The sequence below is a fragment of the Limanda limanda genome, chromosome 1 (assembly GCF_963576545.1).
Source record: "Limanda limanda chromosome 1, fLimLim1.1, whole genome shotgun sequence".
Taxonomy (NCBI): domain Eukaryota; kingdom Metazoa; phylum Chordata; class Actinopteri; order Pleuronectiformes; family Pleuronectidae; genus Limanda; species Limanda limanda.
Window position 1 is genome coordinate 26,637,121 of NC_083636.1, and position 26,577 is coordinate 26,663,697.

General features: G+C 41.1%; 2 protein-coding genes across 2 annotated transcripts; one reads left to right on the forward strand and one right to left on the reverse strand.

Annotated features, from left to right (window-relative positions):
• Positions 1-214: 214 nt before the first annotated feature.
• On the reverse strand, positions 215-5,478 carry btf3 (basic transcription factor 3). The gene is made up of 6 exons (XM_061073903.1): positions 5,420-5,478; positions 3,800-3,868; positions 2,861-2,974; positions 2,572-2,773; positions 1,572-1,634; positions 215-738 (listed from the first exon to the last, which is right to left on the reverse strand). Exons 2-6 carry the CDS (start codon positions 3,866-3,868, stop codon positions 692-694), a joined length of 495 nt encoding a protein of 164 aa, XP_060929886.1. The 5' UTR covers positions 5,420-5,478; the 3' UTR covers positions 215-691.
• Positions 5,479-15,918: 10,440 nt separating this feature from the next.
• foxd1 (forkhead box D1) lies at positions 15,919-16,977 on the forward strand. Its single transcript, XM_061080036.1, has one exon. It carries the CDS (start codon positions 15,919-15,921, stop codon positions 16,975-16,977), a length of 1,059 nt encoding a protein of 352 aa, XP_060936019.1.
• Positions 16,978-26,577: the final 9,600 nt, after the last annotated feature.

Below are 26,577 nucleotides of genomic sequence, written 5' to 3' on the forward strand. Positions count from 1 at the left end.
CATCTGATGATGCAGCTGTGACAGAAGCAGTATGTGGAAGAAAATAGTTATATTTTACCTATAGGTTATTTTATGGTAAAATGCTCCTTCAACAAAACTTCATGTTGAAGCAAACAAACTTCTCAAAGATGAACCTGCAAACTTGTGGCATGCTGACCAACTACAGAGGGACAACTACAGTACTCAAACTGTGATACTTGAACGAACAAATAAGTAATTTTGTCAATTTATTGACAGTAGCAAAGGTTTATTCCAGATACAGTGGTTTCAGCGAGGCCACAAAGAATTAAGGTTCAGTAACATGGAGGAAACAGATGCACAGCATGAGCCTGAAACACCACATTTTATACACAATCACTAACTGGACCACAGAGCACAACAAGCATTTGGAGAGTCTGGTGGCAAAGAGGTGGAATGAGTACTAAAATACCTCCTGCTTAAATACTCCTACCCCTGTGTTTAATACTTCAGAGTACTAATCTAAAAGGGTAATCAAAAATAATTGCCTTAAGAGTACGTACGTAATTGGCCAGGTGTTGCACATATTACAGAATGCCAACAACCAAAAGTTGACTGATTTCACATCCTCTCTGGTGATTTATTAACTTTCCACCTCTCAAAGTAGACATTAAAACATCTTGTGCCCACATGGTCCTGTCAAGTTTTGACACTCCGGGATGTCCCATTTCCTCTAGTTAGCCTCATCCTTGGATGCTTCATCAAAATTCTCCACCAGATCTGAAACAACAAAAGATTTGGCTGTAAGTTGACAGAAGTCGAGAGAAAAGGAAAATGACTCAGAGGTGCCAGAGCACAATTCAGGAAAAGTGCATTTATTTGGAACATGATACAAGATGAAATGCAATCCCACTGCTTTGCACATCTTTCCCACTTCGACTTAAACGGCAATGTGCTCAGCACATGAGGCTCTTGAAAGTACTTCAGTAAAGTTACTGAAAACAGCTGTAAAAATTATGGTGCAAAGTATCAACACAGTTGGCGAAAATTACTCAGAAATCTGCGTCTCTTGAGTTTTGCCTCAAAGACTCGAGGGTTCGAATGGAAACAATTCAAAGCGTCTGAGTAAACATGCACCTTCAGTGAGAACAAAAAGGAAACTTAACGCCAATAAAAGCATGATGGCTATGGCGGTTAACCCTGTGTCCTCAGGCTTTGAATGCTCCTATTGCCGAGTACACGTGTAATCGTTTTTTACATTAGTGAGAAGATGGAGAAGAGAGGGGTCCTGGGAAAAGCTGAGATTATTGTAATGGCATCCTCATGTGTTTGAGCCATTTTCATCACCAAAGACAAGCAAACGGAGTCTTAAGATATTATAAACAATGACGATAAGATTCAAACAAAAAGCTGCATTGCACGATCGTCTAAAGTAACTGATGAATGATCCCTTAACTGAGAAAGAACAAATCACCTGCAATAATGGGTGAAGGAGAATTTCAGTGCAAGACTTTAAGGCAACCAGATTTTACTGAAGACATTTTGAAGTGATATTTATTTTGAGTCAGACAGACAACTGAATGTAAACACAAGTGGGACATGTTTGCGCTCACCTGGAACATCATCGTCTTCATCTTCCTCCTCTACTGTTGCAATCGGCGCTTTTCCATCTATAGCTGTGAGAGCAGAAAAAAGGGCTGTGAGAAACTTCAAGAGCAGTTTTAATGTCTTCCAGAAATAATCAAGCTACAGGTCCTGAGGGCAGGACTCACGTCTGTCTTTATGACCAAACAGAAATGACACATATGAACCTATAGTGAGACTGTGTCCATATCAGTGATTCTCTTGAGCCTTGACTGACGTTCAATACATTGTGCTCTACTGCATGCTACAATGCAATTCAGCATGTTAAATAATTTTAAGGCTAAATCCAACCGACTTTAACAATGTCTGTCTGCACAAGCGTTTAGACTCTGTATCAGTATTAATCCCTGTCCATACTAACAAGCTTGAAAATTAATATCAGGTGACAACTCCCATACACTTGGCGGTACACAAGAAGCATTTCATTGTTAGATGAAGAAGTGTGGCAAATCGCAGCTCGAATAATGATAGCTCATCATTTAGGTGCTTGAAATACCGAACCTGTCTCCTACACAACAGCAGTTGTAACATTGTAATAAGAAGGATTTAACTGCACAACAGCTGTTTGCAAAGACAAACGGGTCAGCAATGCTTGCAATTGTTTATCCATGTTGCTTTCTACACTGGCAGCCGAGGCTAACGCCATTAGTTTGATTCTGGAAAGGGGTCATGTGACAGGAGCCAGACGAATGTGCAATGGCTACGTTGTAAACGAAAAAACCCAATCAGGAAGCAGTCGTGAGTGCATACATCACTGTTTCCAAACATCTCTGTTTCTGCCCATCCAGACTAAAACACAGTGCCGGAGTATTAAAAATTAACCGGGACAGCAGCGTTTCCAAACGTCTGTTTTAGCGGCTCTAAAACTCAGGTGTAGTTAGGACGCCAGGTGTAGCCGTAGCAAAGTCGATGCATTTTCAAACGAAATTGTAGTAGTATGGATGTTGCATTATCGCATAGGCCACTGACCCTGTTTGGGCAGGGCCTCTGCGAGTCTCCTGAGGCTCGTCAGGCTGTCTGCTCCCAACTGGTTCAGGATGCCCGGCAGCATCTCTGTCAGCTGCTTGGTCTCAGCGTGGCCAGTGATGGTGAAGGTGTTGGCGGCGAGGGAGGCCTGCACTTTGGGATTGTTGAAGTGGATGACTGTTCCTTGATTTGTGAACATGTTAACCTGTAACGGGTCAAAACAAACAATAGTGAAAACACGTTCACTTTAATTCACAGTGGGACAAGACTCGAGACAAAGGTTCAGAATCACCTCTTCAATGCCGGAGATGTTGTTGACACCAAGTTTCTTTAAGGAGAACTGGAGCTTCTTGTCATCTGCGGTTGCTGTTCTGTGTACAACCTTCTTCTTCCTGCGAGCGCTACCCTAAGGAGACATTGATAAAAACATATTTCTGTTTTAATTCCCGGTTTTAAATGCTCTATTAAGGCACCATCGTGTAGATTCAATATAACATGTATTCTAGATATTGTACCTTTTTGGCCCAAGGTCTGCTGTTTTTTATTTATCATAGCTCCCTCTTGGGCCCACAGTACACTGTTCCGTACACAGTGTTGTGAAGACTGTACACAAAAGATACTGCTGCTTTGATGCAAGAGATAAAACTGCAGGTTGTCATAGAAACAAGCTTTAAACGTCCTCAGAGCTTTCACTGTGCAGTGCTGCTCTAAATGAGCTTAAATCTCATTTCAATAGATTCATATTCTAAGACATTTTCATAGTCCTGCAAAGCATCTAAATTCTCATTCACACATACAGCAGTAATACGACCATCTCTTGTCAGTTAGAGCATCTGTTTTTACAGCTTTTTATTTAAGTTCGGTGTTTCCCCTGGGATTTTATCTTTGCAGTGGCAGTGGGCCAACTCGTATCATACTCTGCAGGAAGAACTTCTCTCCTGTCTGGAGTGTGTGTGTGTGTCTGCCTCCTCACTGCCTGGGAGGGAGGACATGCAGCAGGGTAACACAGCACTGTACAAGGATACCAGATTCATAATGTGTGTCTGCCCTGATCCTGAAACAAAGGTGGTGCTAATTGTGTGGTAGACTGCCGCTGAATAATTTTTATAGGGGAAACACTGCAGTATAATAAAATCTGTGGAAATTTGTTTTGACTCTCTTGTCAGTGTCTTAAAGTATCAAGAAAATGCCTTTTATGGACAAGTGAATATTTAATTTTGTTTTTTATTACCTTTCCACCGATGCGGACTTGTGCCTGTAGTTTAGCAAGTTTTTCTTGATTCATGATTGCTTCTTTCATCTGGGAAAAGAAAGAACATACATGATTATGTTGGCATCTTAAACACAGCTGATATTCATATTGGCATCCTCAAGGTTGCCCTGGACCTTAACCAACTTCTTTGCTAGTCTGCTGTTTACATAGTTACAGTGACTACCACAAACTCATTCACTCTGATGCCAATGAGTCCTGTAAACAACAACTATTCTCTCAAAACCACACAGCAAGCAGACATGGACAGTGTGTGAGGGGTGATGGAAGGAGAACAGGTTTACAGACAGGCCAAATGAGATAGTGAGGTGAGTGACTGCCTCCTGACGTCAGTGTATCTGATCTCACCGTTCCTACAACATGAAGGCTCAGGAGCAAACCTGGTGCAGCAGAAATGTGACATGCTGTCGATTTTGTTGTTGCAAGCAAAGATGAGTCAGGTAGAACACATAATTTTGTTCTTTTCTTCATTGTGTCGCTCTACTGGCAAACTCCCAAGCAGCCACTCTGGTATTTCAACACTGCAACATGCTCACTTTAAATTCCTCTGGACCTTTTTGTTATTAAGCCAAAATAACTATATTTTAACAAAAGCCTTAATTTGACACTGAGGATATTTCTGTGATTATCTATACACTGATCAGATTACTGATGAACATGCAACAAGGATAAACACAAATCTGCCAAAACATTAAATCCAACCTATAATGATATAAACTGCACAGTGTATCACATAATGATCCACAGACAAAACCTTCACTTCATAAAATGTAATAAGAAATAAATCTAGGAGATGATAGAAACCTGGTGTAGCTGTCCATCGCTGAAACACTGTACATTCCAGGCTAATTATGAACAGTACTTTAATTTAATATATATATATTATCTCCAGTTTTATATTTGAATCAGGTCACAAATATTTTCATCAAGATTATATCATCACTGTGAAACTTGGCTAACAAAGGTCTCAAGTCGTGGGAATCCGGCAGCATCCTGATGACATGCAAGGTGCAACGAGATGAGGAGAAATGAGGCAAATGCTATTTGAAAACTACACACAGGTAAACACACACATACAGGGAGCAGAGTGAACAAATGTGTGCGTTGAATCAACACTAGCGACAAGTTGCTGTAAGAATCACAGTCAAATGAGCCATGAGTTTAATTAGCAACCTGCTAACGCTTTCCACTCATCTGTCTGTGTTGTGGACAGCAGGCGTGGGAGGCTCAACAACAACACGAAAAAGAGGAAACACAACGAGCTAACAGCACCGCAGCTAGCGTCGGGTCGGGTTCAAGCTAACGGGTTTGCTGACTAATTGAAGCAAACCGCAGCGCAGAAACAAGGTGCGGTTTTAGCTCCGGTAGCCTCTAACTTGCAGGCTAACTTGGGCTAGCCTCGGAGCTAGCTGTGAGCCCGAGGACGGCCTGTCAGTCGCAGCCCACACACACTGTCACCGGGATTAGCTTCACCCCGCGGCGGACCTCGGCCGTCCGGTGAGGGAAGGCTTTGGTTTACCTCTAGCCGTCGGCCCGGGGGAAACGGTGCAGGGAAGAAGGTATTGAAAGCTCCTCACTGACCTGTAAACTAACAGCAGACACATGCGGGGAGCAAGATGGAAGCGAGAGAGAGGAGGGAGGAAGTGACGTAGGGCCAAAAGAGCATGCCAGTTGCAGGGACACTGCTGCCTCGAGTTCAGCCTTACAGGTAACACCTTAACAACCCCCATCAATCAATGGCCGGAGGTTCTTGTTAGATCTGGATATGTTTATGAGCTGCCCCACTTGCATTTTCATATTATACATGCATATGATCGTTATCATTTTTATCATCCAGCTAATTCCACAAACATCTATCTGTGTGTCTCTGTCTGTAGGTGGAAGGCAAATCAGTTATCAGTTTAACACGTAGAATGTGTATTGTTAATGGTCCAAGGAAGTGCAATGTCAAATTTGGTACAATTTGGACACATAGTATGTTCAATATTAATACATTTGAATAAACAGGCATGGAGGGCGACCTGCAGCAGTCAGTGGGGGCACGCCCTTTATGTGCAGTCCACAGACCAAGTGGAACTTTCTCCAGCAGTCTGCTATTGGGTCAAATCGCTGCAAGATCATTTTGATAATGAGACGTTTTTCATTATACCACATCGAACTGATACAGACAGTAGCAGGTCAATTCTGCCATATGTACAGAACATAAACTTGTTTAATGCTGAGCTTATCATTCAGTGTGGCATGTTATGTTAATATTAGAAAACACCAACCACTCACCACCTAGTCAAAATTACAAAGGTTTAAAAGGCAGGGCTTTGCTATGTTTCCAACTAACTTACACAACTCTTTAGAATTTTACTATAGAAACTGTGAAAGAACGAACATTGGTCCCAATAGAAAATAGTAGAGTATAGCCAGTAAAAGGGTGGGACCAAGGAAACACCCAGTTACCTCAACTTTGCAGCGCGGGGGTGCAACAAGGATTACAGCCAGCCCTCCCACCAGGTGAGGACGTCCGGCTCCGTCGAACGAGACATCTAGCCTTTATATATAAATCTATGGGTGGCACCATCAATGTTATTACGCAGAGACATATAGATCTGTTCAAGCAGGCCATTTGATTTAGCATGAGCAATTTTGTCTCAATTGGACAATGTTACCAAGACCTAATTTTTACACTGATCAATAGGTGGCGCTATGACCCTGAACTAATATTAATACATGGAGCTGTTCAGATTAGGATAGGGATCATCATAGGTCAGTAGTTCGGAGCCGGTTAGATAATGCAGAGTGGATTAACAAAGTACTTCCGGTTCCAATTATTTGATTGTTGGACAAATTGTTACACGCAACGCACACACAAAGCGTTACCTCATTTGACTGTGATGGAATCTGACTGAAACTTACACCAATGTCACAACATCAGCTTCACAAAATTCCCAAGTACACATGAAACTTGGATTATTTTCCCAGCCACATTCTGTAAAAGTGAAATAAAATGAATTCATACGCTATAAAAACTTAAATTAACACAATACTCATCTTATGGTGCATTTTAATATTAAAAGACTATTGGTGTTATGGTGTGATTTATTAGTTTAACTTCTTTGCATTGTCATCACAAACGTAAACATGAAACAAAGACAATAGTAAACCTTTTCAGGAACAGGTTTCCATCCAGGCCAAAGATAACAGATTGTATAGCGCAAAGATGCCATGAATTTGTAAAAAAAATAAAGCACTTTATAAAATGTATATAATCAGATAAATCTGCTCATCTCTGTCATTCAGCCCTATAATAATCGCTCCATGATTGCGTCCTGTTACAGATGCTATTCGTGAAAGTCAAGTGCATGAATTTGTCATTTAAATATTGAATGCACAAAAAATAGTCAACCGCAAGCAGGAAAATACTGTAGTGGGAAAAGTTGAACTGCATATTCCATCATCACCTGTATCAATGCAATTTATAACCCCATATCTGTCTGTAACTTCATATTGACTGGTTCTAGTAAAGATCTGGAAATATGTGAGTAGTTTGCTTCGTACATAACTGGTGATGGTGCTCTTGCCCTTTTCAGGTTATGGAGGAAGTAAAAGCGCTGCTGAGCTTATTATTCGGTGGGGCATGTTATGTTAATATAAGAAACACCACCCACTCACCACCTAGTTGAAATGACAAAGGTTTAAAAAGGCAGGGCTTTGCTATGTTTCCAAATAACTTACACAACTCTTTTGAATTTTACTATAGAAACTGGGATACAATGAACAGCCAGTAAGTGGGACATGGAAAAATCCAGTTACCTAAACTTTGCAACGCAGGGTGCATCAAGGATTACAGCCAGCCACCCCACCAGGTTCTTTACTATGTGATATGGACTTTTAATGGACCACTTGGATTCCTGAAGTTGTTTGATTGTTTCTTCCCTTTTCATGTGGCCACACCTAAATGGGGAGAGGGTGTTTCATACTGTAATTATGACGTTTTATTCCATTTTGACCTTTAGGACCTCAGCCGTTTCTTTCATGCTGCAAGCCATTTTGCTTTAAGGATGTTTCCTCATATGTTTGGATGCCCCTGTCTACCCCTTATTATTCCGTTCATCAGTGGTATGGAATTCATGTATTGTCCAGAAACTTAGCAGAGGGCCATGGTTGTTTCAATGATTTTCATTGACTGTATGAACTTGTTTTATGTACCTGTTGTTGTAGCTGTGGTATCTAACAGATCAAGTGTTTGGGTGACTGGAACCATGATACAAAATATTTACATTTATCCCTTTTCCTTTTTTCAAATAGACTTTTGATTAAATTCAGAAATTTACCTTGAGTACCTTACCACAGCCACTAGATGGCAATGCTGCGCAAAATGTCACTGTTATCGTGATGAATTGGGGCAGATTAGAAATAAAGACATCCAATGGTATATCAAGATATTTTAGTCATTTTTTCAATATTATTACTTTTGCATCTTAATGTTTTTAAATAGTTGGTTAAACAAAAAACAAGAAAATGTTACCTAACAGTTAATTTATACTTAATTTATACTATTTCAACTAACTTTACTCTATTCACAACTCTGCCTAAAAACGTATTCATCCTCTTCAGACTGCTGATTCTGGCTGAATGAGTCTCTTCACAGAGCTGTGTCTCCTGAGCTTCATCTGTCCTCAGGTGATTCCTCTGCAGCATCCATGTGTGTAGTCTCCTCCAATGGGGAACCCATGTCTTCAACCCTGCCACTGGAGTTACTAGCAGCTGAGTCTGTATCCTCTGACTGTGGAATGGCTGAGCAAATGTCCTCATCGTCATCGGCGTCGTACACGTTTACAACCCCCATTTTTTCCAGACAATTCATTAAACTAAAAAATACACAAATCAGCGGATTAGTCAGTGAACAATCAATCAACAATTTATTCCATTAATACATCTATGACTGAAACCAGTGACTTACTATGGGAATTCCATGTCATCCATCATGTGGACAAGAAAGGGGTGTAAGAGACCCCTCTGTGGTGTGAGCCTCCTCTTTGGGTCAATCTGTAGGAGGCCTTTGATAAGACTGACGAACTCTCTCCTGTCCTGGAGCTCATTGGATCCATTCAGCAGTGGTTGAAGCTGGATTTAAAACAAAGTAGGTGACCATTTAACTACTTCCTGTCTCTCAACCACAGAGAATCTTGGTACTAATTCTTTCTTTGGTAATGAAATGGACAACTTACTGTGATCAGGTCATCCAGGCTTCTAATATCACCCACCCACTCCTTGGCTTGGATGCCAGTTCCACTTTTGAACTCACTTGGGGTCTACAGGAACAAAACATGTTGTTCAGATACTTTGTAATGGGTTCAACATTTTGAGGAAGACGTATTGTCTTCGTAGTAGAAAAATATTTAAAAACTGGTTAACATACCTTAATCGACCACGCTAGGTCCCTCCACTGCTTGTCCAACAAAAAGAAATGGGAAGTGTATTTTCCAGCGTTGAGGAAGTCGTCATCTGGCTGACCCAGCATGTCGACAATTCCTTTCATCTGGAGAGAGAATTAAGAAATCACATCAGCCTGTTTCTTTGAAGATGTCGTGGCATTTAAATCTATACTTATTTGAATACTTACTCCCTGGTACCTGCAGTTGACTGAAAACGGGTGGTTGGCGAGGTAGAGGAAAAGGAGCACGCAGCCAAGACCCCACATGTCAATGGCCTCTGAGACAGGGAGGCCCAGGATGACTTCGGGTGAACTGTGAGTGAAAACAAGAACCAACTTAGCTACAAAGTCAAATTCACCATGTTTACTGAAGACTGACACAATTTCTGCTGGTTCATTTACAACACTAACACAAAAGTACACACATGAGGTTGGCATATTGATCTTACCTGTAGCCCTGGGTGTGGGTGTTGCAACGCGTGTTCTCTGAGGTCATGAAGGAACGCCCAAAATTTATGAGTTTCACCCTGAAGGGCTCCCTCTCATGGTTCACCAGCATCACATTGTCTGGTTTGAGGTCTGAGTGGACCACCCCGATGCTCTTCAGTCCTTCCAAAGCTGTCAGCAACTGCAGAAACAATGTGAAATGTTAGTTACAGATGTAGAAGATATAAAGGTATGTTACCACTTGATGATAGGTTGATTAAAGAGCCCCATCATCTTTACCTGGTGTGCAATGGGCCGAATCTCATTCAGAGTCAGCAGGTGTCCACCTCGTTGTTGCAGCAGCTGGTACAGGTTCATGTCCAGCCGCTCAAACACCAGGCAGGTTTGTCCATAGTCCTGAAACTGCTCCATGAAGTGGACCACGTTGTATTTGGCGGGGTCAAGAGCGCTCACTGCCTCAAGCATCCTCATCTGTTGTGGAAAGAGTAATTATGATATGGGGGCTGTAGGTGACATCGCATGGTATCAGCAGTTCTTTAATTAAACAAGTTAGGAGTAAGAAAATGTGAAACAAAACTTCAAAATGAACAAGATTACATACCTCTCTTTGAGCCCCATGCTTGAGGATCTTGAGGGAAACATCTTGGGATGTGCTTACATTTTCAGCCTTGACAACTTTTCCAAAGCCCCCCTCACCGATCCCCTCACTGATGAAGTAGTGGTTGCCGTTGTACAGTATGCTGAACCCTAACTCCTTAATATCCCCTGACTGCATCTGTTCATCTGTGACCAAGAAGAAGAGCATTACAAGGTTACATGGAGTTAGCGAGGGCAGAGAGAAAGCCACCAGCTTAGTATTGTTTTTGAGTAAATGTACTGAATTACTCCCCGTCATTGCTACATACCAGGTTTATCTGCTGTCAAACAGCCGGCTGAAACAGTTTTGTCTGTCATTTCGGTGCGATCAATGTCGATGTTGTGATTCTCTTCTGCAGCAGCTCCTTTCTCTTCTTAAAGCAGCTGGGGTTTGCAGCAGGTAGTGAAGCTTTCGAAGTCGGTGATGAGAAGTCTCAACGAAGTGAGGTGTCGGTACAAAGTGTCCTTAGGAAGTGATTACTTGACCGTGAATGGAGTGGTATTTGACCTGATGATAAAACCAGTGGATCAAAGGAAAGTAACAACATCAGATAGCAAGTGGCCTTTGATGTTGTTACATTCCTTTGATATTCCTTTGATCAATGAGCATGGACATCAAAAAGTTAAATGTTTAGCTCAATTATTTGATTGTCAGACAAATTTTTACACACGTTCACCTGCAACGCACATTTCCTCATTTGACTGTGATGAAATCTGACTGAAACTTACACCAATGTCGCAACATCAGCTTTACAAAAATCCAAAGTACACATGAAACTTGGATTATTTTCCCAGCCACATTCTGTAAAAGTGAAATAAAATGAATTCATACGATATAAAACATAAATTAACACAATACTGATCTCTTGGGGCATTTTAATATTAAAAGACTATTGGTGTTATGGCGTGATTAATTAGTTTTACTTCTTTGCATCGTCATCACAAACGTGAACATGAAACAAAGACGACAATGAACCTTTTTAGGAACACGTTTCCATCCAGGCCAAAGATAACAGATTGTATAGCGCAAAGATGCCATGAATTTGTAAAAAAAAAATAAAGCACTTAATAAAATGTGTATATAATCAGATAAATCTGCTCATCTCTGTCATTCAGCTCCATAATAATCGCTTCATGATTGCATCCTGTTACAGATGATATTCGTGAAAGTCAAGTGCATGAATTTGTCATTTAAATATTGCATGCACCAACAACAGTCACCCACAAGCAGGAAAATACTCCATCATCACCTGTATCAATGCAATTAATGCAATTATATCCCCATATCTGTCTGTAACTTCGTATTGACTGGTTTTAGTAAAGATCTGGAAATATGTGAGTAGTTTGCTTCGTTAATGTCACATTGATCAAACAGAAAGAGGCCTTTAGTATTAAATTCACTTCATATCTTTCCCTTCCCTAGAGTTTAAACCCTTTCAAGAAGGCTTCACGTGTTCTGTCTGTAAAATAATAAAAATCACAGCAATCTTTTGTTTTTGTTCCTTTTTCTCTATAGGCATGAGCCTGATATAAGCTAAATAAGCTCATATCAGTGTGATTGGTTCTCTGGTTTTCTGTATTTTTCTTCTCGGCAGCCACCGCTGCAGGCTCAGTGTCATTGTTGGTACCTTGTCTCGCCTTTTTTCTGCATGTGATACACGTTAATCACATGGCTCCAAACTCCACTATCACACAGTGATATACTGGAGGGTGTGTGTGTGTGTGTGTGTGTGTGTGTGTGTGTGTGTGTGTGTGTGTGTGTGTGTGTGTGTGTGTGTGTGTGTGTGTGTGTGTGTGTGTGTGTGTGTGTGTGTGTGTGTGTGTGTGTGTGTGTGTGTGTGTGTGTGTGTGTGTGTGTGTGTGTGTGTGTGTGTGTGTGTGTGTGTGTTGGCGGGGTCACGCAGGCGTTTAAAACATCGAAGTGCTTTCTTGGTACCCCGTGGCACGGAAACACCCTCGGATCGCAGAGGGGGAATTTAGAAACACTTTATAAGTGGTTTACCACACATGCTAGTGCTGCTGCTGTAAGTGTCAGATCATATAAAGAGAGAGAGAGAAAGAAAGAAAGAAAGAAAGAAAGGACGGAAAAAAGAAAGACTTTGGGCAGTCGTGGCTTTATAAGGCGTCCTTTCCATTTTGGAGATTGTATAAATTAATGATAATCTCTCATTCAACAATTAAAATAACTCACGACATGGATCTAATGAGTTCTCTGGATGAACCCAACGATTGGTGTGAAGGTCTTTGGATTTACAGCTGCGACTCATTCATTATACATGCTTTTAAATGCAGGTATATAGGCAGGGAGGACTAATTTAGGGTTACATATATACACTTGTTCCTTTTTTTAATTGGGCTTTAAAAAGTGAGGGCTGGAATTTAATTTAATCAAACCAGGGTGGAGTGTTTCCGTCTATATTGTTAATAATCACACAATCCTTATATCATGAAGCTAAAAGTGATCGGACAAAACTATTCGTCTAAAATAAAAGTCTTATGTTTTAGAGCGAATCCTGGTTGTTAACACAACTTCTCACGATCACTGATTCATCTTCACAAAAAAATATTTAAACTTTATATAAAGTGTGTGTGTGTGTGTATGTGTGTGTGTGTGTGTGTGTGTGTGTGTGTGTGTGTGTGTGTGTGTGTGTGTGTGTATGTCACCTATGTGGTGTTTTTATATTGAAAAAAAATAAACAATAATCAATATACAGGGATCCCACAGACTCGCTTTATATTTCAAACTGTGAAGTGTTTGTGATGTATAACAATCAACAATATACAAAAGCATCAACTCCTTTATTAACTAAATAAATTACCACAAGCAAAATTAAGAACAATTATTGGTGTTATTTAGAAATTGATTATGATTAAATTTATAAATTCATAATACACTTTATTTAAGATTCTCAACAGGATGTTACAAACGACATAAACCATCAGCCCACCCCCTTCCCACAAACTGCAACAACAGAAAAGGAAATGAAGAAAATCGTTTCAAAATGGAGATTAAAATGAAAAGAAAGAATAAGAGCTGTAGTTTGAAGCTTTATACCAGGATCATGGTATACAAGTCAGACAAACGATATGTTCTTCAGCTGATAAACTCTGAAAAAATATAGTTTTAAATTACATTTAAATACCTGCGGATTTAGGGTTGGGATTTACATATTTTATGGGCCACAAAAAAGATATAAAATAACTGTGAGACAAGTTCACCACTAGATGGCGCCGGTCAAATGAGAACCATGAGAAAAGTTAGTGAAGAGTCACACAGCACCTGAATATAACAGTTTGTTATAAAGTAACGATAAATACAGAGTTTTATATGTATTTATATTTTTACTTTAGTATAATTTTTAATTCGCTTTTAGGTCAACTGTGTTTTAAAAAAAATCTGCAGTTTCTATTATTCACTAAGTGGAAAAAGTGAAAAGTAAAATGTTTGGGAAAGTTGTTTTTCCTTAATAATTCGATTAAACTCAGCCGATCGTGGTGTTGTTGAGCTTTTAGGGTTTGATTTATTTTTGCTAAAGAAAATTAAGATCATATCCGGAGTTATCTGCTGCCAAAAAACAATGGAAAAGTCACAAAACAATTTCAGTGCCAGAGTCAGGTTGGAAATAAGATAAAGATAAAATAAACCGATTGCACGTGTGTCAACTTGATTCATAAAATATTATATAAATTAAAGGATGAATCCAACACGTGAACAGAAGTATAAAATCAACAAACATGAACTTCATATGCTTTAATCAGGGTAATTTTTAAAATAAAATTCAGACACTCAGGATATTTTCTTTTATATATTTTATGAAATCTTGTTTTTTGAAAGGCTTGCAAACATTGTAATGGAATTGTCACTGGCCACTGCCACTGAAAATTAACTCTTAATCTGTTAAATTAGTATTTGTTTAATCAGATTTGTACTTTTGTTAAACAGAAAGAAACCAACTACCAGAAATAGTCATGCCATCCCCCGCAACCAAAGCAAAGCAGATAATATAAAATTAGAGAGATATACACACAGCAGCAGCAGCAGCAGCCGCACGATGCTGCAGACGCACGGCAGAGCAGAGGCCTTATATCTGGGGCTTGCATGCTCTGCGTGACCCGTGACTGATTCGAGTTAACAGCTGACTCTTTTCCATTACTAATGGCTCGCGGATAATCTAGATAACTACCGGATCACGCAAACCGAGCTGCCTGGATACGGTGCACCACTCCCCGGCACTACATCGCTACACATTCATATTAAAATAGCCTATCGTGGGTATGTTTTACAGGTATTCTTCACGGCGGATATTAAGAGTAGTATTTTTTATTTCCAAGTGCTGTTTCTTTAAATTAAAATTAAAAAAAAGCATGTGCTCTAAATTACGTTTTTATCCATTAATATATGACACTGGTAAAATAGGCGATAATAAATACATATACTATAATAAATATATATATAAATATTATGGCCAGTGTATATAAGTTCTGTATATACAACTACCTGTATATACATTGGTATAGGTTGGCCATATAGGCCATAAATAATAGATAAACACATTAGATCTACATATTATATCATAAATAAACACATATTTATATATGACACTAATATAGGCTATACACTATATACACTGGTATAGGCTGGACAAATAGGCTATAAATAAAAGATAAACATAGCATGTTTACATATTATATAGTAATTAAACCTGTTCAATTAAACATATACACACATACAAATACATAATGTGTGTATCAATTATATAACTTATGTAGATTTATTTGATATATAATTGTGGCCTATAATACCTGCTTATGTTTAAGTGTGTGTGTGTGTGTGTGTGTGTGTGTGTGTGTGTGTGTGTGTGTGTGTGTGTGTGTGTGTGTGTGTGTGTGTGTGTGTGTGTGTTTGTGTGTGTGTGTGTGTGTGTGTGTGCGTGTGTGTGTGTGTGTGTGTGTGTGTAATTTAACTTTCCCGGAGATGTTTTTTCATCCTCCAGAATGTATTTTTGCTCAGAGCACTGAGGTGTAATAAAAGCTTGACATTAGTCATACATGTGGACTATATAGACCTCCATGAATAACCACTAAAAAGGATGTTGGCCACACAAAACTTTTTTCTCTTTAAAGACCCTGTGTTTTGTTATTTATTTCTCCCTCTCTCTCTCCCTTCGTCGGCCCTGGTGACGTCTCCTCACCATGTGACCGGGCCGCTGGTATAAACACCGAGAGGATCCACCCCCTCTGTGATTCAGGTTTGGCCCTTTTGCAGGTTTCCCGGCGCATTTCTCTGCCCGCCATCGACCGGATCGCTCGTAAGTCGGCATGGGGAAATTCTTTTAAGAAATAAACCCGCAGACATATGGAAATAGCGAGAGAGCGGGGGGGCATCTGTGACCGGCGGCGACACGTGCTCCTCTCCTCTCCCCCTCCTCCTCCTCCTCCTCCTCCTCCTCCTCCTCCTCCTCCTCCTCCTCCTCCTCCTCACGGGAGTTTCTGAAGAGGGAGGGCGGCTTGTGCATCCCCATCCTCGTCTTCCTCATCTGGCGTCGGAGGGCACGGCCGAGTGCGAGCCATGACTCTGAGCTCAGAGATGTCGGATGCCTCCATCCTTTCGGAAGAGACCGACATAGACGTGGTGGGAGAAGGGGAGGATGGGGACGGCCGGACGCGCTCCTACGTGGACGAGGAGGCGCAGATGCACGACGGCATCCTCCTGGACGGCTCTCCTCCTCCGTGCCTGGACAGCTCCACCTCCCCCAGGGATGCCTACAAGCCGGCGGGCAAGAACACCCTGGTGAAGCCCCCTTACTCCTACATCGCCTTGATCACCATGGCCATCCTGCAGAGCCCCAAGAAGAGGCTCACCCTCAGCGAGATCTGCGACTTCATCAGCAACCGCTTCCCGTACTACCGGGAGAAGTTCCCGGCCTGGCAGAACTCCATCAGGCACAACTTATCCCTCAACGACTGCTTCGTGAAGATCCCGAGGGAGCCCGGGAACCCCGGGAAGGGCAACTACTGGACCCTGGACCCGGAGTCGGCCGACATGTTCGACAACGGGAGCTTCCTGCGGCGGAGGAAGCGCTTCAAGCGGCAGCAGGCGCAGGACCTGCTGCGGGAGCACAACGCGTTCATCCCGGCTGCGGCGTACGGGTACGGACCGTACGGCTGCGGAGGATACGGCATCCAGCTCCAGTCCTACCACACACACTCTGCGCTTTTTGCGTTTCAGCAGCAGCAGCAACAGCAGCAGCAGCAGCAGCACTCCAGACATTCGCATTCCCACTCGGGGACCGTTATCCCCGCGCCCTCCCTCATGCCCACCACCACGGACCTAGCCAGGAGCAGGTTTTACCCGCAGCTCGGCTCCGGCCTGGGCTCCGCCAGCGCGCACGCTGCGTCCCCGGTGCAGAAGTCCAGCTCCCCGGTGCAGCGGTCTCCCTTCTCCATAGAGAGCATCATAGGCGGCTCGCTGAGCCCGTCCAGGACTTCCCCGGCCCTCGTCCCGGTCCTGCCCTCCTCTCTGGGGCCTGCAGCCGGGGGCCAGCCGCACACCGTCCACCCGGGAGCTGTTTTACACCCGGGTGAAAACTTTGCGAGCAGAGTGGCCAGCGGCACGAGCGGCTGCTAAAAAGTCTGAACTGCAAAACTTTTCAAGAAAGTTAGACAAAAAAGCAAACTGCCACAAAACACAAAAAAACGCGCCCCTCTTTGAAGGTAGGATTATTTTTGTATGTTTATTTGATAGCACACAGCTGAATGATGGACATGAAAACACGATGTGTGCCTATATTCACGCTGTTTATAAAGATATAGGCTATTTATGTTCATTTATCATCGGTGTGAATCAGACTTTTGGACCACGAACTTTCCTTGTACTTTCAATGAAGTGATTCTTTTCAAGTCACTGTTTTTAGGGCGTCTCAGGATACAATGACTTAATGAGCAGGTTACGAATGATCACATGTTTGAAATAGGCTAATAATAATGTATTTGTGTCAAACACATCCATGTTCTTTTTTTTATTAATAGTTATGGCAAATCAAAACAGTCTTTTTTTTCAAGTTTTGATTTGAACTTTGTATGACACAGCAAGCAAAATCTTACATTTATAATAATATGCAGTGTGTGTTTATTTCAGTAATAAAACATTGTACATTTTGGGGCAAGTTTTGTGTTATTGAAGTGTGATATTTTTACACAGTTTGTTTTAAACAAGAATAAATTCTGTTTTGCAAAAAAAAGCTAATTTGTTTGGAAATTAATTTGTTAAATAATCATTACTGGCTTATAGTGCTCACTCGACTGCTTGGACAGATATGGGGTCTAATAATTTTATGAAACCACGAAGTCAGAGGTGTTTGATATTGTGATTGTGTGTTTAATCAGCTAATAACAACTGCATGGCTTTGGTCGATGGATAACAGTGTTTCCTCCAAAAGTGTGTGTTTACGCGTGAGTCATGGAACCCCAAGAAAATCTATATATAATATTTGCAAATGCTTGTTTAGATGTGGCACTCTCTCCTGTACTCGTGCTGTTCGCTGTGGAACATGCGCACAACGGCTCCTGCGCGTCCTGCGTCCTGACCTCTCACACGCTCATCCTCAATAATTACAGTGAGCGGACAGGAAGGTGTCGGTGGCGGTGGGACAGCGGCTGTATTTTTATATTATTTTTTTTTTTCTTTGCCTGCTGGGTGATTCTGCCTGTGCTGATGCCGACAGGTGGTCAGCTCAGGAGGGGAGAAAAATGTCAACATTTCAATATCTGATGTTATTTGACACAGTTTTACCGAAGAGAAAACGACGTGGATGGACAGGGGGTGTTTTGGAGGTTAGAAACCACCTCACACAACTCAGAACTAGTTTTATTGTTTATTCTCTTTTATTTAGGGTCACTACCTCCCCCACGCAGGAGAGATCACGCCTCATTTTGACATGGACAATAAAACCCCCAAAAGAGTGCTGTTTTTACGCACAGATATTTGCAGATAATTAGACACCGTGGATTTTTTTTACATTTTTAACCGGATTGCTCACCCCCCATGTCTGAGGCGGTTTGCTGGAGCTCGAGGCTGCAGCGGCACCTGTGTTGCCGTGATGCTGCGTGATGTGTCAGACCTCTCCTGTTTAATTTTTCACGACCTGTGTATGTTGCCTATACTGTTGGAGCCCGGCTGCTTCCGTGACTGGATGTGTGCGCCTGTCGACTGCATGTGTCTGCTGCATCCCCCTGATTCAAAGCAACGTGTGTGTGTGTGTGTGTGTGTGTGTGTGTGTGTGTGTGTGTGTGTGTGTATGTGTGTGTAGGATAGCTACATGCATGCAGGGCGCTTCGAGCCAGTTCACTAGGCCACGGGAGGACAGCTCGGGCTGTTGCGTGATGATGTAACACGCAATGAGAGACATACACACACACACACACACACACACACACACACACACACACACACACACACACACACACACACACACACACTCACGCTGAGGAGAGAGCAGCAGGGAAGCAGGTCAGTTGTACTATATGGACTAGTTTAAAAACCAGGCTGAACAGGCAGACGAATATTTAAAGCTATAGTCAGGGTCGTTTTTTGCTCTAGAGTCCTGCAGGGATTTAATCCGTGGTATTTAGTTACTTGTAAATTATACAATTTTGTGGTGTCTATCTGTAAAATTTGGGCTACCCATGCAGTTTGCAATTAGATTTGTGTATGTAATTGGCCTGCACTCGCATAATAGTTTTTATGGCATGTGTGTATCTGAAACATTTATATTTTCCTATAATGGCCCAGTGGGTCCATGGTCATGAGGATTTCATACTCAACTCAGAGTTCGTTTGGGCCCCAAGTCTATTTTAATAGCATAATTGCACTGGTTGGATAAATATTAGTAGCTAATAGTTGAGGTTTAATAAATTGAACTTGCACACACATATACAGAATACGCATTTAGAAACTTGATTCAAATCAAGGTCCTTCATCCAAAACATCCCACGTCTATCTATCTATCTATCTATCTATCTATCTATCTATCTATCTATCTATCTATCTATCTATCTATCTATCTATCTATCTATCTATCTATCTATCTATCTATCTATCTATCTATCTATCTATCTATCTATCTATCTATCTATCTATCTATCTATCTATCTATCTATCTATCTATCTATCTATCTATCTATCTATCTATCTATCTATCTATCTATCTATCTATCTATCTATCTATCTATCTATCTATCTATCTATCTATCTATCTATCTATCTATCTATCTATCTATCTATCTATCTGATTTGTGATTATCTGAGGGCTCTTATTTTCAGGCTTAATGTTTGAAAGCTATATAATATTATCACTTTATATTATCACTATATCATTATTATTATTTATTTGTTAATATATTTAACATGAAATAGACTGATCCAACAAAGCAGTGGCTACGAGCATATTTAAAGTTAAACCCCAAAAAAGTTGTATTAAAGTAAATGAGACAAGTTGCATTTGAAACACTTAATTCATTGGTTTGTTGATTAACAGGTTTGTCCTGAGGTCACAATGGCAGCAGCAGCAGAATCAGTGTAAATAGTGGTCCAGTTAAAAAGGAGGCTTTTCATGAAATGTCACGGATCATGTGGACATCAGCCTCCTTGAGCATGACTGAAGCTCAGTTAGCAGTTTATCCTGCTGGGTCACAGGTCATGAGGAGAGGGGATAAAGCACAACACTCAGCCCATAAAAGACACTGGCCTTTGGGTAAATGCGTTGGGGCATTTGGAGGCGCGGAGAAAATAATCTATACGTTTCAAAGAAAGTCATAAAGACGTGGCAACTCTGCAGTAAGCTGCAAACCAGTTAGCACGTTATTTTTTATCCTTTATTAACAAGGGGTCTTAGCTTGACCCCAGCACCTCTGCTTATACTGGACAGAGCTGCAAAGATGTATTTAAAAAAAGAGAGATACCAACAACTCCGAGTTTGAAGATGGATGTGGTGGTATTGAAAATGTACAAAATCAAACTAGGAGAAAATGGGATTTATTGTGGTTTAAGATAAGTTCAAATGAAAAAATAATTAAATAAAAGTGACAATATAAACAAAAGGTTTAAAAAGGGAAAAAGCTTTTTCTAATGCATTCCACATGCAGCTTTAAGTTATGGTCATTTTTCCAACTCTTTTATTTTGATAAGCTTTCTTTATTAGCACTGTCTTATTTATTATCCCATGTTGTATAAAAGGAATCTGTTATAAAAAGTTATAAAAGTTGTTTCCTCCAATCAGACATTTGTTGTTAGATATAAAAATTATAAAAAATGAAAGACAGCTACAAAACTCTTAGATTTTCAATAAATAATGAATTCAGCTTGCCCTGTGCAATTACTGAAGCTCATTTACTTTTTCCTCTATAAAAGCTTTTAACAGTAAAAATCTTAATTTTCTGGCCCAATAATGTTTCTATTAAATAATTTATAACCCCACAAACACACTGCATTGAGTTCACTGTGGGATTAACAAAAATATTTATACGTTCTTTTATTGTTTATATATTATAATAATAAAAAGGCTAATAAGAATAGAAAACTCATCAATATCAACATGAAAATCATTAAGTGGCACAAATCATATAAAGTAATTTTATTAAATATTTTTATCTCATAAAAGATGAGAAGTCAATATTTAAATTCAAAAAACTTTTAAAATCAATAAGAAATACCTAAGAATAAACAAGTGCGAAAAAACGACTTAAAGGATTTCAGAGGTAAAATCCAATTTGAAATGGTGAAATCATGTGAATCTGGATTACACAAGTAACAGCTTTATAGTTTAATAAAGTTTTATAGTTTTGATATATTTTCAAATTTCTTTAAAAAGTTTTACTGTCCAGAAATGTATTTTCTTTTTTCACTTTTGATCACGGGTTTTAATAAATTAATACATTTGATAAAGAAAAGTTTTTTCTCATACTTTATTCAACAAAGTGTGTAACATGAAATACAGAATTTAAAGATCCAGTACTCCCATCTTTTCCCTCCATTTTCAGTAAATCACAATGGAAAGAAAAAACACACATACAATAAAAAAGAAAACAACCACAACAGCACACAAAGAGGAACAAACAAGGAAGCCTAAATTATAAGGTAATGTTCCGAAGTACAGTAGTTGTGCTGTGAAGCTATAGAGTGGGATATCAGACAGACAAGGGACAGACAGAGGACCAGCTAAATTAATAAACACAGCAGAGAGGTCAGTCTCACTCAGGAGGATATATTTGTTTTTATTCATTCATTCTTTGCAATCTCATCACACTGTATTGTCGGAGTTTTGACTGAAAGACCAAAGTTGAACTCTTCTCGTGCATCAGTTTATTTCAATTCGAGGTGAAACACTGTGTGTTTACACCTCACAGCGTCTGATGGAGGTAATGTGTGGAAAACACAGGAGGAACATAAGAAAAAGAGAGCAATTGGGAAAAGGGGAGAGTACAGGGAATGGAATACAAAAAAAGAGTGAATACCTCCCAGGGAGGTGCAGAATCTCTCCATCTGCTATTCAGTGTATGGAACAGTCGCTACACTTATCCCCGCTCTCTAAAAGGAGCTCCGCTTTCCACCCCATTAAAAAGTTTGGGAACTAATGCCACCCCTGAATACTCGCCTAATTAGAGGCTGCTCAGAGCTGCAAGGACCTGCTACACAAGAGTGGCTCTGGGATACATTCTGCTTTCCCCCTTTGTAATGCCATCGTTTTGCTCTTTCTTTTTCTGGCCCATTTCATCTCTTTCTTTCTTTCTTTCTTCTTTCTTCCTTTATGTCGTCTCATCAGAGATCTCAAACAAAAGGCAGAACAAAACTTTTTTAGCACATCTTACTCCACAGGGACACACATCCACACTGCTAAGTTTTTGTTTGAAAACGCATAAACGCTGTTACGCGTTACAGATACGTTTGAAAACACTGCTTCAGGGCTGCGTTTCAGTCTGGACGGACAGAAATGTCCATGACACTTACAACAAATTGCCGATTGGGTCTTCTCTGACACAATGTAACCTTTGCTGATTCGTCAGGCTCCCATCACATGACCTCTTTCCTGAAGAATTGGCCTTAGCCGTAGAACTATCAGTAGCCTTGGCTATCAGTGTAGAATACAACATAGATAATCAATTAAAAGCATTGCTGAGCCTTTTGTCTTTGCTAATAGCTGTTGTGCAGTTAAATTCTGCATTTTACAAAAATACAATGAGACAAGCTATTATTCGAGCAATCAGATACAATTCTCATGAACATTGGCACGCACTTGCCAAGTGTATGAGGGTGATCACATGGTATGTGTTTCCAGGCGTGTTGGTATAGACCGGGATTAAAACTGATACAGAGCTAAAGTGGACCGAGATCGAGTTAGTTAGAAAATGTTGTATTTTTCAAAATAAAAGGTAGTAGTGTGGATGTAGCCAGACTGAAAGTTCAGAGTCTGTAGGTGCAAAGTTGTGATGCGTTCACATGATGAGAATTACAGTTACAGTAACAGTGGTAGAGATGTATGAAGTGCTGTTTGACAGAGGAATTAAAGACTCTGGCTCCCGGCCACCTCACCCCACACAGACATGGGAGAAACACTGAGCTTTCACCACCTCATGAAGTGCGAGCGCACGCATCCTTGCACATAATTTATTTAGATGATGACTTTCGGGGGGGTGTTTTTATTTGTTCTACATCTTGCCTGTCTCACCTCGGTGTGAACCCACAGATCTGGGATCCGCTGTAGAATTATGTTGCTGCCTCTCACTGCATTTTTCACTTTTCTAGCCCTGCACGTGTTTGCTTTGGCATGCTATCCGCTCATACAAACAACCGGGGCCCATAGCTTATCCATCACGCTTGTGCAGAATGTGATGATAAAATAACAGGCGGCTTGAAACAAACCATTTGTTACAGCAGAATTTATTATTCTGTCCACTTGAAACAAAGTACAGAGGTTACCTAGACATCTCCTACTTAGGTTACAACAATAAATAGAACAAAAAGAGAAAAAATTGGCTGCATTTAGCCAGGGCATCTCAGCCAGTTGGAAAGTCCCACTTAGTCTTGGTTGCTCCTGAGTCCAGCAGCTGCGTGATGTCACCACAACATCCGCTGACCGTTTGCATCCCTCACATCATTAAGCATCATCGCGTTACCGTTCGGAGGGGTCTGCCAAAGAAGCACCGCTTGCGACTACCGGCTTCAGGCCTGATTAGTTACATGCAACAACGCCTCTCGGTCATAAACACTTCATTGAGCTCCAGCAGCCCGTTCATCATCGTGACACCCACAGGTAATCCACACCAACGGCTGCAGCTGACACAAGGCAGAACCCAAACATATCCTCCGAGCGGGACCGGCTTCTAAACACAGACTTCCAGCAGTCTGCACAGCAAACACAGACCGGTACACACGCTGTAGAACGCGGTAGCATGCATCCTGTAAACCTGTGCGTGTATACGTGTGGTTGACGTGGGGAATGGGGGTGTAGTTCAAAGCTTCTACCGTCTCAGACTGCTTCCAAGTTTGAAATTGCAGCCTGCATCCTCTGGTTTGTTTCATTGATTCCTCAATGACGACAGGCTTGTCAGTCAAAAGGCAAAAAACAAACATCAGCAGCCAAAGCCACCCATGAAGGCCCAGTCACTCCTCACTTTCCCTTCCCCTCTCCTCCCCCGTACATTCCCCTCTGTCTGTATATTCCTTTCCTCCCATCCTCCTCTTTCTCCCCAGCTCTCCGCCTCATTGACTCGACCGCAGAGTGTCTATACGGGGGATGACTCGGATCTGAGGAGGGAGCAGGGCAGACGCCGGAGCTGAGCGTTTAAGTGGTCGGATCAAGCCACCCCACCTCACTCTCTCTCTCTCTCTCTCTTTGTCGCTGTGCCTTCTCTGGCTTTTGGAAGTTTGCCTAAATCTGTCTTGATATTTGACAGACGTGCTCCTCTCACACAGCAACAGATTGACCCACAATTAGATCCAGAGATTTGAGGATACACACACAAGAGCAACCCCAACTCTTGGACGCAGCCTTTGGCAAAATGTGGGCCACATAAAAGACAAAACCATGACCCTCTGCAACCCATTAAGGAGCTGAGCTTTGATTTCCTGCTCACACACTGTAAGAAATTGTCGAGGTGAGGAAAATCCCTTGGAAATACACATTTCTAACTTGGCATCAGCCCATCTGAGTCATGACCGAGTAATGCATGGAAAAACAACATATTAGAGTGTCTGAGAGGGAAAGAGTGACAGGAAACACAGTGAATGTGAGTATTTGAGTGCATTTCCTTACATCTATTTTATGTCTGCATGTACAAATCACAGTGTCATGCAGTTAAAGGTGTCATTTCATCACCCTTCTCTCCATTCCCCTTTCTCTTCCTCCACAGGTTTGGTCAAATAAAGAAGGAAAACACACAACTAGTTTGCAACGACAATGTTGACCCTCTCAAATGGAGGAGAGAAACTGTACAAACACCATATATCCATGTGAGACCTGTCTGAAAGCCGCCTTTTGTCCGAGTGCCAGTGTGAATAAAGTCCCCACAGAAGAGATTCCAACTGGCGAGATCTCACCAAAGTGGAAAAAAGATGCTGCTTTATTTGATACTTCCTCCCAAGGTGGTGGGCACTTCCTTTTCCTCCGTCAAAAAGTCTTCAGTCGCCTCCATCAAAGTGTAACATCGCTGTAGGGGAGGGTCTTCAGGGTGGTCAAGCTCGTCTGCTCATTTCTAAGCAGACTTCTGTTGGATATGTGAAGTGGCTCCATCGGCACGTAACTGGATACATTTTCAGGGCACAGCAGGGTGCAGCGGACCTGCTGAAATGTAGCCGAACTCTTGTGTTGGCACATGCAGGCTAAATTACCAGCTGAATTTGAATGCTAACACAAAGTGTATATATTACTCGACCAGGGACCAAAAATCTCAATTTGTCTAAACCATACCAGTTCACAAAGAAGTCCAACTTGTGTGTTTGTCATCGTCTGAACTCGCTTTATGCATTCCGGTTTGAATCTACAATCACTCAGGGGGTGGGGGGGCTTCACATGTTTTATCTCCCATGCTTGGAGTGCCTCACTTATGCTTCCATTTTGCCCTCTTGTACACGGCAAAGCTGGAAAAGTGGCTTTTACACACCCACATACCCTCAGTGCGCACATAAATGCGAACACCAAGACTAATTACCACCATGCAATAGTGGTAATTCAGTGCGATCATTATGCAAGCGGACTTCTCCAGCAAACAGCAAAATATCTGTTTTACCACGAATCAGTGGTGCTCCTCTGACTCACCGGTGATGTGGTGAGGAGCAGCAAACTACATTGTCTTGTTCTATTTCATATTTACAGTTGATGATCAACTCTGGGAACAAATGAAGTGATTTAACAACCTGAAGAGAAGTATATATCATAAATAGTATTCATAGAGAACTTATAGTCTTATCGATCATGCACTTTACAGTAAATAAGCCACATTCACACATTCCAAACACACAGTGATTCTCTATGCTGCACTTACTTGCACTGCTGCCACACACCCTGCCGGTACAGTCGCCAGGGGGTAAGGAGCTCAATTTCAGTGTCTTTGGCCATGTGTGTTTCTTATTAATATATTTTAAAACCCAAAGTGTTTAATATTATTTGTAATGTATACTTATACCTATATATATATTTAAATAACAGTGTGTGATTTATGTTTTCATGTTAAAATGTGAAATGATCTTATTTATCTATCTGATGGCTATAAAGTATGAAAACTCAATCTTAGTTGTATACCTGACACGTGAAAATCACATTTCTGATGTTTTAAATGTTACACATGAAAACGTTTCAAAATATAACTCATTAAATGGGTTTTCAGATTTCAAGCAGTCCTGGCAGTCGGTGGGAGGAATTAAAAAAATTAAACGAATGATTAAAAGCGTAAAAAGTTTTGGTAGCTAAGTCAAAGTCTCTCTTGGTGTGAGTTGGCACACAGGGCATGAATGAATGTTTGACTTCAGTGTTTCTAAAAACTTGGCTACAGCCAATCGGTCAATTGAGACCAATCTGTATAAAAAAAAACCTGAGCACCTGGTGTGACTATGCTGTATTTGTTAAATGTAAGAAAATGAAAGTAAGACAGTGCTGGACCTCTATGTGCAGTGTTGGGTCAGGTGTTCCTCTTAGGGGCCTGCAGGAGTCCGCTGTAGTTTACTTTCAAACAAAAA